This window comes from Thermobia domestica, chromosome 12, assembly GCF_964235325.1.
Source record: "Thermobia domestica chromosome 12, izTheDome1.hap1.1, whole genome shotgun sequence".
Lineage (NCBI taxonomy): Eukaryota > Metazoa > Arthropoda > Insecta > Zygentoma > Lepismatidae > Thermobia > Thermobia domestica.
Genome location: NC_137465.1, coordinates 198025007 through 198040102, shown reverse-complemented (window position 1 = coordinate 198040102; position 15096 = coordinate 198025007). Strand labels below are relative to the sequence as shown.

The following is a 15096-nucleotide window of genomic DNA, read 5'->3' as shown; positions in this document are numbered from 1 at the left end:
GGAACGAAACCTCTGATAACTATATGGATCTAGGAAAGCACACACTCAACACATATGAACTTTAAGATTGTAATATCTCTTGAGGGATTAACGTTATTCGCTCTAACGTATTTCCTTTCAAAAAATCCAGGGTCACCCTGTAGCTAACGTACATAGAAAAAGAGAATAAAGCTATAAAGTTGAAATTGTACATATTGCATTGGAATTAAAATAAATGCCGAACAAATTAATTTTCTGTGTTTGATACGTGGAAATCTGTCCTCTTTCTTATCTATGTAGCCTAATGCTGCTGCTTTCTGTTTTGATATCCCAGTAATATAAGTACCACATGACCCTAGGTTTCCCAGTGTGGTTGAGAGATTCACAGAGAATATGTAGACACTCGTGGTGTAGTACGAGGTTCGGAAATTTCCAATGAATTGAACAGATATATCATGTGGCTGTGGAGTAAAACGAGGTCCAGGCACGAGTCATATCGAAGGATCGTTTCCCGCATTCCAATGAGGTTGAATACCAGTTGAGGATCCGTTAATGAGGAAGCTTGTTTATGGTCTAGATCATCACCTAGAAAAACTATCATACCTGCCCACGCAGATACACCGTTCAGCTCATTGAGCCCTATAAAAGAGGCACAGTATAGCATAAAGGTAACCAAGAAAATTCTATCACTTTATGGAGGTCAGTGTTTCATAGGCCCTTACACCTGAATTGAAAGCGAATGGAGATAAGTCAAAGGTCAGTTGTTGGTTGGGGTATGTCCAACATACCAACTGGTTGTGGCAGTTCAGTTACACCATGAACTTGGGTAAGGACCGAGTAAACATCAGACCTCAACAAAGCGTCATATGGAAGTGTATGCTGTACGAGTTCAAACTAGGATCAAACGGTGCTACAGCGGGGCGAAAGATATGCCAGGACTTTGGTGAGAGTGTCGTGACTACGCGGAGAGTGCAGAGGTTGTTTAACAAGTTTAAAGACGGTGACAAAATTCTCGAAGACGCACCATGTAACAGAAGACCAACACATGTACAAATTGAAGACCTTCAGGCAGCAATTGAGGCAAACAGTGGCCAGACATGTGAGGAGCTGGGAACCATTCGTCATTGGAGAAACCATTCAGCAGCACCTCTCTCAACTTGGAAAGCACTAAAAGTTTGGGCGATGGGTCCCCGATGATTTGACTCCAGGCCATAAGGCGACTCAAGCAGACACCAGTGTTTCTTTGCTGTCTTGTCTGAGGAAAGAGCCATTTCTGGATAGCGTGTCCACATGTAATAAGAAGTGGGTCCTGTACTAGCTCCACCGCGCCTCATCATTATTTAGCATCTCATGAGCCGGTTCCAGAACAGCCGAAACCAGCACCGTACGAGAAGGTCTTCTGTGTGTTTCATGGATTGCTCGGACTGCACCACCATTTTCCTTGGACATTGCACCGTCCGATTTTCTGCTCTATTCCTTGGACAATCACCTTAGAGGACACCAATTCAAATTCCTAGTAGAGTTGCAAATTGCACTTGATACTTTCTTCATTTCACGGCCCACCAATCTCAACAATCCAGAACGTTGGCAGTAGGTCATCGATGCTGATCGGGACTATTTTTGATCCTTTAGGTACGTCTTAGGTGACCTATCGATTTTCTAAGGTGGTGAGTGATCAAGCGACAGAACTTTCTTGGTTACCTTTATAGTTGTTAGTCATCAAACTGTGGATCTTCACAATTGCTCGTCATTTAATCCACCTCTTTATCTTTAACCTTCAGTCAGACTTGCGTTTCTTAAAAGTGTCCTATTTCGCAGGCTAGGTATGAGATCCTATTCTCATTTGTACCTTTGTTTACATAGTAAGTCCCAGCTTTAAGAATGTTTGTTCAATAGCAACTACATCCATTTATTATAGAGTTATATAGTGTCCAAACTCCTCATTACGCGATACAATTCAGTCACACATTTTCTTGCCACTTTAAAATAGATAATTTAGTTCATTAAGGAAAATGAAATACTTGTACAGGAAGAAATCAATGTACAAATATTAGTGTACTTACCTACAATATCTGTCATTCCCCGAACAACTTTCAATCTTCGTCTAGTTTTGCTTAGGATATAACGTACGCTAGCAGAACAGAGGTCTCCAGTTGCAACGTTACCTTCTCTGAAAAAAGAAAGAAATGCAACAATCCTAATCATAAGATGAAAACATGTCTTTCTGTGTATCTCCCTACCGTTGAATGTTAGATAACCCTAATTAGTAGATTAGTATTGTTAATTGTAAGAGAAACACTTAGAATTTATAATTATGAACTGCGCCCCTCATTTCCTCACTCTAATTCATAATAAGAAAACAATCACGCTAATAGTTGCTGCTATTTCGCTATATCTTGCCTCATTGACGATAATATATACTACTACTTGCTGGATTGGTATGTACATCAAAGACCTCAAAGAATTGCTTCGAAAGCATGGCATGGAATTTAGGGTAGTTTGTAACAAAGAAACAAAATACGTTACATTTAATCAATTGGAGCGTTTAAATAAGACGATGTTTGCCTATTCTACAAGGAATAGAAGACATGAACACCACAACTTGTGTGTTACCAGAAATGAAACTAAACTTGAAAGAAAGAAAATATTAAAATAACGAAATTATAATTATTAAGAAATACGTAACTCCAACTTATTTCATTATAGAAAAGGTTAAAGTGTGAAGCCCATCATATAAGATGTATAAGGGAAAAGGCTTTGATAGTTTGATACATGCAGAGAAAGATGTTATAAACTGTGTAAGAAAGAAACTAGGTGAGTAGCAGATGCAGAGAAAGTGAGGAGGAGGAAGGCCCACAATTCGACATAAAGACATTCTCTACTGCTTGTCTGACTAGCAGTTTAGCATCTCTTTACGCGTCAAAGCGAGATGTGGACCTTCAGTTTAACAATCTTAACGCTGATCGGGATCCAACTAGACCTTGATACTCACTTTGTGATACTTGTTACAAGAAGCTAGGTATTTATGCAACAATTTTGATAATGTGTAAAACAATAAACCTCCTCTCGAATAATTATATTGTCTCAGAACATTACAAGCAAATTATTGCATATCAAAATAAGATATATCTTAAAGTACACATCATCGCTTTAACTATCTGCTTGTCTAGTTGGTATTGCGGTCCATTTCGCGAACTACGGAATATAACGACTACGGAGATAATAATACAACTAACTAACTGTATTATCTAACTAGTCCTAGATAATACAACTAACTTAAGTTCTTGATGCTCTAGAGTAAAGAAAGACAAAACTTTAGATATTGTTTTTTCTTTCTTGCACTACATGAGGTGAGTTGAGTTTGAGTTCAACGTCCCGTTCAGCAGCGAGGCTATATGAGACGTGGACCTACTGATTAACATGGAACCCGAACAACATGAGCTCCCACCGGGAATCGAACCCGGGTCTCCCACGCCAAAGGCCGGTACGCTAACCACTTAGCCACGGAGGAGCTCCTTCTTGCACTACATGTAAAACTAGATACATATAAAGCTATCACCATCTGAGAAAATAACTAAACGGTCCATCTCCTATACTGTCATATCACTATTCTTCGTGACAATGCTCGTCAATATTCGTCGAGCTCTACTGAGGCTGTTACTGAGCCTTCCATTCTGTCCAATAGTATTCTTCACCTATGTTGTTTTAGTGTAAGGTGTGTATACCGCTGTTATGTTGGATACTGTTACCTCAAACACATGTAACACACTGGCCGCCCAAGATAAATAGGGCCAACTAACCACACATTAACTATTCCGACTCCTCAAAACTCAGAGGTATCCAGTACTTTGAACCCCCACTTTCATCCCGCACGAACAGGCGTCAATAGCAGTAAGGAGGTTAACTGAGGACACTTTTGGCCCCTGTTCCCTGCCTCAGGACCCACGGTCCCTGGGCCGGGGTCAATGACCTAGGGGTACATAGGGCCACCCCCTCTAGATATTGGTAGGGGTACCTTGGCCCACTCCCTAAATTTTGACAGGGGTACATAGGACCACCCCTCTTAAACTTTAGAAATTGCCAAATCTAAAAATGTGGAATGGTAGCCTACGACCATAGTATGTACATCTAGTGGTAATGGGGGTCTATGTCGTTCCCTTTCACGGGTAAAAAAATTGCCAAGAATTTAAATTTCGGAGGTTTTTAACCTAATTTATCGCCTTTGATGAGGTGTTATTACCCTATATAGTTATATGGGCGTATACAGGAGTCCATTACCTTTCATAAGATATGAGTATATTAATGCATCCCTTTAAATTTTTGGGAGGGATAAATTGGCCCACCCCTTAAATTTTGGAAATTGCCCAATTTAAACATTTGGTATAATAGTATAGAACCCTAGTATGTATTACTATAAATTTGGGTGGTTCAACTTGTTCCCTTTTAGGGGTACAAAATTGCCAAATATTTGGAATCACGTGTTTGGTCTTTGACCTAATTTATTTCCTTGGATGAGGTCCTATTACCTTATATGGTTATATGGTCATGTAGATTGGTTCATTCACTATCTTAAGACATTGGTATATTGATGCACCCCTTGAAATTTTTGGGAGGGGTACCTTGGTCCACCCTTTTAACCTTGGAACTTTCCCATTTTATATATTTGGTATTATAGTATAGGACCCTAATATAGACTACTATAAAATTGGGTGGTCCACCTCATTCTGTTTTAGGGGTACAAAATTGCCAAATTTTAGTAAAACCACTGGTTTGGATTTTGGCCCTATTTACTCTTTTTGATAAAGTCCTATTACTTATATGGTTATATGATCAAATATACTGGTCCATTCCCAATTATAAAACATGGGTATATTGATACACCTTGAAATTTTTCCGAAGGGTACCTTGGCCCACCCCTTTAATTTTGGAAATTACCCAATTTAATCATTTGGTACTATAGTATAGAACCCTAATATACATCACTATAAATTTGGGTGGCCCAACTCCATCCCTTTATAAGTGGAAAATTGCCAAATTTTAGTACAACCATGTGTTTGGTTTTGGTGCACCCTATCCCCTTGGATGAGGTCCTATTACCTTATATGATTATGTGATCATGCATAAAGGTCCATTCCCTATCATAAAACACAGGTACATTGATGCACCCCTTTAAACTTTTGGGAGGGGTACCATGGCCAATCCCTTAAATTTTGGAAATTTTCCAATTTAAGCATTCGGCATTATACTACATGACCTCACTATGTATCACTATAAATTTGGATGGTCCACCTCGTTCCCTTTCATGGGTAAAGAACTACCAAAAATCAAATTTCGGAGGTTATTGAGCCGTTTTAATAAGGATTTAGCACGTTATATCGGTATGTACATATGTTTATTACCTTTATATGTTTATGTTCCACTTAAATTTGGAAACTATCAAATAACAAAATTTGGAAACGTTTTCTAAGACCCATTGTAAATGGGGTGTCACTCTTATGGCCAAATGTTCAAATTTTAAAGGTTATTGATCTATTTTATTTTTCGATACGGCTATATAATTGAATGAGTACAGGATTTATTACTTTTTCATAAGACACAGGTGTATTTATGTACCAATCTTAAATTTTGGAGGGGTACATTTCTTATTGTTAAATTAATAATTGGTAATTGTTCTTAGAATTGGATGGTATCTCTTTCTTTGGGTAAATCATTGTCAAATATGAGTATGGTCACGTGATCTGTTATTGACCTATGATGGGATTAGGTGTTCAGGACATTGGTACATTTAAACTTTGTAAGATAATTCGAGAAATGTCAAAATGAAATTACGTCATTGGTTTTGACTATTCCTCCCTATGGGTCAAATATAAACGTAAGCAACACGGTGCACCACGTGATTGACCTTGATGAGTTAGTGTACAGGATTTCATTTCCTTTTCAAAATTCGTGGAAGTTATCAAATAACACGTTTCTAGACAACAGCTGGTTCTGCTAACAAAAACAATTGACCTAATTGAGACCTAACTACAACATGTAATTATATGATTAATTCTAAGTCTTAGGTATATCGAGAGAGGTACGTAGGACCATTCTCTAAAATTGGGAATTGTGATAAACAAAATTTTAGTATGAGGCGCGAAATTTGAAACAATACTTTGAACTTTAGTTAAGCTCATAGTCTAAGATCATTGGTGGTGGTTGAATTAACCTTGAGTTTTCAGAAATCTGATAGGTACCTTATCGAATCTTATGACTTATAGACGAAAAGAAATACATGCTACAACACTTTGAAATTTAATCACAAGGTGATGTAATCTGACACTGGCAAAGTTATTGTTGATGCAATTTGATTGGCTGATCACTATCTTTCATGCAATCTGATTGGATGATCACTATCTTTCGTGCAATCTGATTGGCTGATGATTTTCAAATCTGCTGCATTCAGTTTTAAGTTTTGCTTAACACTTAAAAATCTTGATTTGAACACTCTTGTTCAACATTTTGTACTTACTGATAAATATGATCAAAACCATTTATTTGTTAATCGAATAGTTAAAAACTGGAAAATGTTTGACGGTTAACCATGTAACGTGAAATTATTTTAGTTGAAATTTTTGGTTTGAAAAGTTTTTCGTTTGGAACTTTGAAAAGTTTTGTTTCAAATTTTTGTTTGAATTTTTTGTTTCAGAATTTTCTTTGAAATTTTTTGTTTCAAAATTTTGTTTAATTTTTTGTTTGAAAATTATTGTTTATAATTTTTTTGTTTGAAAATACTTTTGTATTTTTTCAAAATTTTAGATTGAAATTTTTGTTTTCAAAATTTTCTTTGAAATTTGTGTGAAATATTTTTTGTTTTAGATTTTTTCGTTTGAAATTTTAGTTTGGAAAATTTTGGTTTGATTTTTTTTATTTGAATGTTTTTGTTTGAAAACATTTGTTTCGAAATTTTTGTTCGAAAATTTTCGTTTCAAATTTTTAAGTTTATGCACTCATTGATAAAGAACCGGAAATTTTTAGAACAAAAATATCTGCCAACAGTTTATCATGATGCAATAGTACACGTCAGAACATGGTAATGCAACGTCATCAGTTTTGCATCACCGTCCGAGATAGTATTCTTCATAACGTCATCATAGCTACATGTCTGCAGTTTCTAAACTCACATGATGTGATGAAATCATTTACCAAGATTACTGAATTACAATAGAATATACCCTGTAGAATCTTAGTTAGCCAAATGATCCCTACAAAGATTGGATTAAGAATCGTAGTAAAGTATGAAAATGATAAGAATATTGTTTTACCAGCAAGTTATTTACCCATGGAAGCATCAAAACAAGAAGAACTGTTGCGTTTCTAGATAGTGGATCGGTATCTTTATGGTATAAAAGGCTCGTTGGATGCAGTCGTCAATTTGAATTTAGTACACAGCTTGATCTGTGAATTTGGTTTCGTCAACAATAGTGGTGAAATCATGAATTCAAACGTCAGCACATTCGAAGTCAGCCGTAGCTGTATGAAATCGGCAAATTCCGTGTGAGCCCCTTAAATCTTTGGAGCAAGTGCGTTTCATAAGGAAAGATGTGTACTTGTAACTATAAAAAATTCCTTAAAAGATAGACCTTAAAAGACTTCAATTGGAATTAAAATTATACGCTATAGACAAACTAGTGCAAGAAGTTGAAAATACATTGGATCGATAATATCCAGATCCTATACCTGGTATGGATGTATGTGCAGTATAACAAAAATACCCATTTCAATGATTTGTGGTTTTCATTTGAAGTACAACCCCATGTTCTGAGGTGTATTATTGCATCATGATAAACAGTGTTGGCAGATGTTTTTGTTCTAAAAATTTCCGGTTCTTTATCAATGAGTAAACAAATTTAAAAATTTGAAACCAAAATTGTCAAACAAAACTTTCGAAACAAAAATTTTCAAACAAAAACTTTCAAACGAAAAAATTCTAACCGTAATTTTCAAATCTAAAATTTAAAAAAAAAATTAGTTTTCAAACGAAAAAATTTTAAAAGAAAAAATTCACAAATTACAAAAAAAATGAAACAAAAAATTTCAAAAAAATTGAAAAAAAATCAAAAATTTCAAACGAAAAATTTTCTAACAAAAAGCTCAAACAATTTTAAAAAATAGAAACAAAAATTTAGTTTCAAACGAAAAAACTTTCAACCCAAAAATTTCAACTAAAATAATTTCACGTTTGACGGTTAACCGCCAAACATTATCCGGTTTTAACTATTCAATTAACAAATAAATGGTTTTGATCATATTTATCATGAGTACAAAATGTTAAACAAGAGTGTTCAAATCAAGATTTTTAAGTGTTAAACAAAACTTAAAACTGAATGCAGCAGATTTGAAAATCATCAGCCAATTAGATTGCACGAAAGATAGTGATCAGCCAATCAAGTTGCATCAACAATAACTTTGCCAGTGTCAGATTACATCACCTTGTGATTAAATATCAAAGTGTTGTAGCATGTATTGCCTTTCGTTTATAAGTCATAAGATTCAATAAGGTACCTATCAGATTTCTGAAAACTCAAGGTTAATTCAACCACCTCCAATGATCTTAGACTATGAGCTTAACTAAATTTCAAAGTATTATTTCAAATTTCGCGCCTCATACTAAAATTTTATCACAATTCCCAAATTTAATGAATGGTCCTACGTACCTCTCTCGATATATCTAAGACTTAGAATTAATCATATAATTACATGTTGTAGTTAGGTCTCGATTAGGTCAATTGTTTATCTCAGCAGAACCAGCTGCTGTCTAGAAACGTGTTATTTGATAACATCCACGAATTTTGAAAAGGAAATGAAATCCTGTACACTAACTCATCAAGGTCAATCACGTGGTACATCGTGTTGCTTACGTTTATATTTGGCCTATAGGGAGGAATAGTCAAAACCAATGGAGTAATTTCATTTTGACATTTCTCGAATTATCTTACAAAGTTTAAATGTACCAATGTCCTGAACACCTAATCCCATCATAGGTCAATAACAGATCACGTGACCATACTCATATTTGACAATGATTTACCCAAAGAAAGAGATACCATCCAATTCTAAGAACAATTACCAATTATTAATTTAACAATAAGAAATGTACCCCTCCAAAATTTAAGATTGGTACATAAATACACCTGTGTCTTATGAAAAAGTAATAAATCCTGTACTCATTCAATTATATAGCCGTATCAAAAAATAAAATAGGTCAATAACCTTTAAAATTTGAATATTTGGCCATAAGAGTGACACCCCATTTACAATGGGTCTTAGAAAACGTTTACCAAATTTTGTTATTTGATAATTCCCAAATTTAAAAGGGGTCATAAACATATAAAGGTAATAAATCTCTTTACATGCCCAAATAACGAGCTAAATCCTTATGAAAGGGGGTAAATAACCTCCGAAATTTGATTTTTGGTTTTTTATCCATGAAAGGGAACGAGGTGGACCATCCAAATTTATAGTGGTACATATTGAAGACCTGCACTATGATACCTAATTCTTATATTAAACATTTTCTAAAACTGAGTGGAAAAGCTAAGATACCCCTCAAAATTTTAAAGGGTGTATCAATGTACCAATGTCTTAGGAAATGAACCTATATACATGACCATATAACCATATAAGGTAATAATAATGCATCAAAGGGGATACATTGGGCCAAAATCCAAACACGTGGTACAACATATTGCTTATGTTTATATGTTGGCAATTTTTTACCTTGAAAGTGAACAAGGTGGACCACCCAAATTTATCATAATACATGTCGAGGTCATGCACTATAATTCCGAATGCTTAAAATGAAAAATTTCCAAAATTTAAGGGATTGGCCATGGTACCCCTCCCAAAAATTTAAAGGGGTGCATCAATATATCTATAGTTTATGATAGGGAATGGACCCTAATACAAGATCATATAATCACATAATCTAATAGGACTTCATCCAAGGGGATACATTGGCCACAACCAAACACGTGTTTGTACTAAAAATTGGCAATTTTGTACCCATAAAAGGAACGAGATGGACCACCCAAATTTATAGTGATGTATATTAGGGTTCTATACTATAGTACTAAATGTTTAAATTGGGCAATTTCCAAAACTAAAGGGGTGGGCCAAAGAACCGCTCCGAAAAATTTCAATGGGTGCATCAATATACCCATGTCTTTTGATAGTGAATGAACCAATATACATGGCCATATAACCATATAAGGTAATAGGACCTCATCCAACGGAATAAATTAGGTCAAAAACCAAACACGTGGTACAACGTATTGCTTACGTTTATATCTTTGCAATTTTGTACCCCTACAAGTGAACAGGCTAGACCACCCCAAATTTATAGTGATCTATAATAGGGTCCTATACTATTATACTAATTGTATAAAATGGGCGATTTCCATAATTTAAGGGGTAGGCCAAGGTACCCATCACAAATTTTTAAAGGGGTGCACAAATGTACCTATGTCTTACGATAGGAAAAAGGACACCTGTATACGCCCATATAACTATATAACGTAATAGGACCTCATCCAAGGGGATAAAATGAGCCAAAAACCAAACACGTGGTTGTACTAAAATTTGGCAATTTTGTACCCATCAAAGAGAACAAGGTGGACCGCCAAAATATATAGTGGTACATACTAGGGTTCTGTACTATTATACCAAATGTTTAAATTGAGCAATTTTCAAAACTTAAGGGGTGACCCAAGGTACCCCTCCCAAAAATGTAAAGGGGTGCATTAATATGCTCATGTCTTATGAAAGGTAATGGACCCCTGTATACGCCCATATAACTATATAGAGTAATAACACCTCGTCAAAGGCGATAAATTAGGTTAGAAACCTCCGAAATTTAAATTTTTGGCAATTTGTTCCCATCAAAGAGAACGACATAGACCCCCCAATACCACTAGATGCACATACTATGGTCCTAGGCTACCAAACCAAATTTTTATATTTGGCAATTTCCAAAATTTAAAAGGGGTGGTCCTATGTACCCGTGTCAAAATTTTGGGGGTGGGCCAAAGTATCCCTACCAAAATCTAGAGGGGGTGGTCCTATGTACCCCAAGGTCATGGACTCCGGTCCAGGGACCATGGGTCCTGAGGCAGTGACCCAGGGGCCAAAAGTGTCCTCAGATTATCCCCTTAGTATTTCTATCTTCTACCATAAGAAATAACTTACAGCTGCTACGCATTGAACACCCAACTTACCATTTTTACCATTCCATTCATTTATATGTTCCAAAGTGTAAATGTTTTAATTATATAGTTAACCATTTATTTGCTTCTATTGTAAAATTTTGAAAAACATTATGCTACTAATAATAATAATTAGCTGTTTCCCCCAAGCATAAATTTCGGTGTGAATCGTACAAAAAATGATGCTTAATTTTAAGTTCTAATTATTTATATTTGACCATTTTTTGAGTTGATCCACCAACTATCCTTATCTCCATACCGTGTTTATGTAATTATTCAAGAACTCCATTATACACAGAACGTTATTGGTTTAAATTTGAGTACCAAACGATAGCTTGACATTATCTATTGCCATCAGATAGGCATTGTTAATACCGACACAATTACGAATTCGTGTTACTCATAAACTGACACTTTTGCTTTAATGAGCTAAGGATAATAATAGTTAAATTTAATGTTAGAATTTCTTTCTTTAGTAAATTGCATGATTTTGAAATCTAAAAGCAAAAATTAAAGAACAATCAATTAATTTACTGGATCGTAACATACATATAAAAGAATGCTCACAGTAAATTATATCGGAATTCTAAACTTTGTTCGATACAACTTCGTAGGCAATTACACTTTAGCCCTTTATCTGGATTTTCTGCTGAGTTAATGGGGTCCAATAGGTCTGCAATAAAAGGAATAATGATTGAAATACATATAGTGAATATAATAAAACAAGTTACCTTTATTTAATTAGTACATATTAGCTGCATGTACTTCTTATTTATAAATAAGCGTATACAGAGTATGGCTTAGAGTACAGAGAGGGTAATAAGAAAATGTGTTTTATCTTATATTTTTATTTAAGAAAGCATATTCTTTTCTCTTTGCATAAAGATCATAACGACGTGGAAATTTATTTATTTATTTATCAATCACCAGATACAGCTCAAAGGCCATTTATACTGGAAATTGGACAACAATAACAATGGAAAGAAATTGGGAAGGTAGTGGCCACGGACTGTTTAATAGGTACTACCCTAACATTTGCCTGGTAGGACTCAGAAAAACTCTGGAGAACCCCAATCAGGAAGGTCAGTAGTGGGAATCGAATCCACGACCTTCCGAATACGAAGCGAACGCTCTACCACTTGAGCTATCTCTTTTATGTTGTAGTTCTGAATTCCATGAGAGTGGCTATTTGCTGGAGTGGTAACAGAAGATACGAGAATTGAATATCCTATAGTTACCTACTAAATGTTCACTGTTGTTTCAGGTACAATTCTTAAACTGTATTTTACAGAAAACTAATCTCGAAAGCTAGCAGAGATGATTACTTGTAAAATAACCTTATTCACAAAAATAGGAGATAAATACTTATGAACATGTGAGAGATGTTTCAATTGTTACTTTCTTTTTTATTTATGACCGTTTTTTAAGTTTCGTGTTCCCTTTCCTCTCTTTCAAGTATCTTCGTTTTCTCTGTCCTTCATATTTATCTTCAGTAATAATTACATTTTGTGTCATTTTTTCGACATCTATGACTCATATACAATGAATGTTTAATATAAACTTATTGAGGAAATCTACAAGAAATATCACTCACTTATAGAAGTGAAATGTCCTTTTAGATATATTGGTTTATTGTAGTGGCTTTAGTGGGAACATTTTTTGTGATCAAATGATCTCTGAAAAATATTACGAATCCATATTCGTTCTCTAATCGCACTTTGATGGCATATTTAATTCACATGGAAATGTTCTGCTAAGAATCGTCACGAGAGAGGAAGAAAAAGTGACAATCTTAAAAGGGATGGTGGCATAGTGACAGTGCCGTTCACACCAGTTTATTGAAGACAATATTTTTATCGGATTTGTCGACGTTCTCCCGCTTGCTCCCTCATTTACTTTCATCAATTGCTTCATACTTATGCACTTTACATCATAATGATTACATCATGATAATGTATCTGCCGTCTTTTATTTATAGGGCATAAAAGTCGGACGACATCAAATTATAAATCCATTTAATTATCTAACTATCTAAGTAAGTCTATGGCCTATGAAACCCAAAGATTCAATGCCGCGTTCACAAAAGCTCTCCCCAGACTTCTACCTTTAGCCAACTGGATCCAGTTTCTATTTTTGTATTCCTATTTCTGCGAGATCTATCTTACTTTGTCCTACCATCTGCCCCTATGTCTTCCCAGAGGTCGTTTCCCAATTGGTCTTGCAGTTAAGACTTTGAAATCATTCCTACTTTCTTCCACCCTGGCTACATGACCTGCCAATCTGAGCCTCCTAGACTTGATGATCCTAACAATGTCTGGTAAACGGTATAAAATATATAGTTGCTCCTTATGAAGAATCCGCCATTTCAAACTCCCGCTCCTCTTGGATCCGAATATTCATCTCCAGGGTCTTGTTCTCAAATACTTTCAGTCTGCGTTTTTCCCTCACAGTAAGCGAAAATGTTTCGCAACGATACAGACGAACATGATTTTCGTTTTATATATTTTAAGCTTCAAACTCCTCAGCAGAATTCGGGACAACAAGAGATTTTGAACTGAATAATAACAGGAATTCTCTGTTTTTGTCGACGTTTATTTTCTTCGTGAATATGGTTTTCATCTGTTAATATTGATCGTAGATATTTGAAGGGTACACTAGTATTACGATCTCGACGAACCTTCATGTATTTAGATTTCTCTTCAATTTAAGTAATACATTTATTTATATCTATCTATCTATCTATCTATCTATATATATATATATATATATATATATATATATATATATATATATATATATATATATATATATATGACTTCTGTCTTTACTCATCTATCTTTTAATACTTTTCTGTGTGTCAGTATATTATTTTTGGATGTGAGGTAGAAGATAATATAATATGTATTTCTTTATTAGATTGTTTTCAATATGTAGGTTTATTTTTCCAAAGATCATATTACTTATGAATGTGAGATAACTTTCCAACTTCTCTTTCTTATTCCTTCTTCCAATAATATTTAGAAGCGGAAGTGGAAAATGCATATTTACTTTCGGGCAAGGATAGAAGAAAAGGAAATGAAGTGCGTAGAGGATAAATCTTTTGTGTGACATTTTTTGAAACAATATATTCTGGCGGTTCTTACACGTGTTATTTAGTAATAACGGTATGTAACACCTTATTTAGTAGGTCCTCCTTGATTGCAGATTTTTAGAAACGATGAAGGTGGTATGTTAACGGACAAACCTGTGAAAATCAATATTCCCGTCATATTCAATTTGTTGCATTACACCTTTATCATCTAAGCGCTTCAAACATATGATGATGAGAGAAAAAAATGTTAAATTTGAGCTCTCAATGAAGTTACACATTTCTTAGCTCCATAAGCCAAAAAGTAATATTCAAATGTCCGTTTTCGTTCACTCTACCTGTGTATGTGCATTTGCCTAGTGTTACCAGCATCCAAGGTACCAATAAGAAATTTTAAACATAGGCTTTCTATAGAATGCTCCAATTTTACTTTAAAATGTTCTACCTACCTTCAAACGTTATAGCAGTTTAGGGAAGAGTGATTTTTTTTAAATGTGATTTTATTGACAGCGACTCTAATGACAGCGACACTTACATCAATAATTCATAAATAACCATTCGAAGTGGTATAAGTCCTTCTCTAGGGAAGATCCAGAATAAATTCGATTATTCTCGGGGGTGATTTTTTTCTGTGACGATTTTATTGGAATAGATTTAGATGATGTTATTCATATTTCAGGAATTTATGTTTAGTTAAAAAGCTGACAAAATAGCATAACGCGTTCTACCTACAAAAGTCGCTAAGGGAAGTTCATCCTTGGGAGTCAGTATTTAGTGGTCAATTGT

The 15096-nt window shown here is 34.8% G+C and overlaps 1 protein-coding gene across 1 annotated transcript in view; it reads right to left on the bottom strand.

The window, feature by feature from the left end:
• Positions 1–11785: 11785 nt before the first annotated feature.
• The window catches only part of LOC145666232 (uncharacterized), a 34306-nt gene continuing 30995 nt past the window's right edge, over positions 11786–15096 (bottom strand). Inside the window, exon 5 of the mRNA XM_081733297.1 lies at positions 11786–11895. Coding sequence (XP_081589423.1) covers positions 11786–11895 — 110 coding nt within the window. The remainder of the gene's footprint in view (positions 11896–15096) is intronic.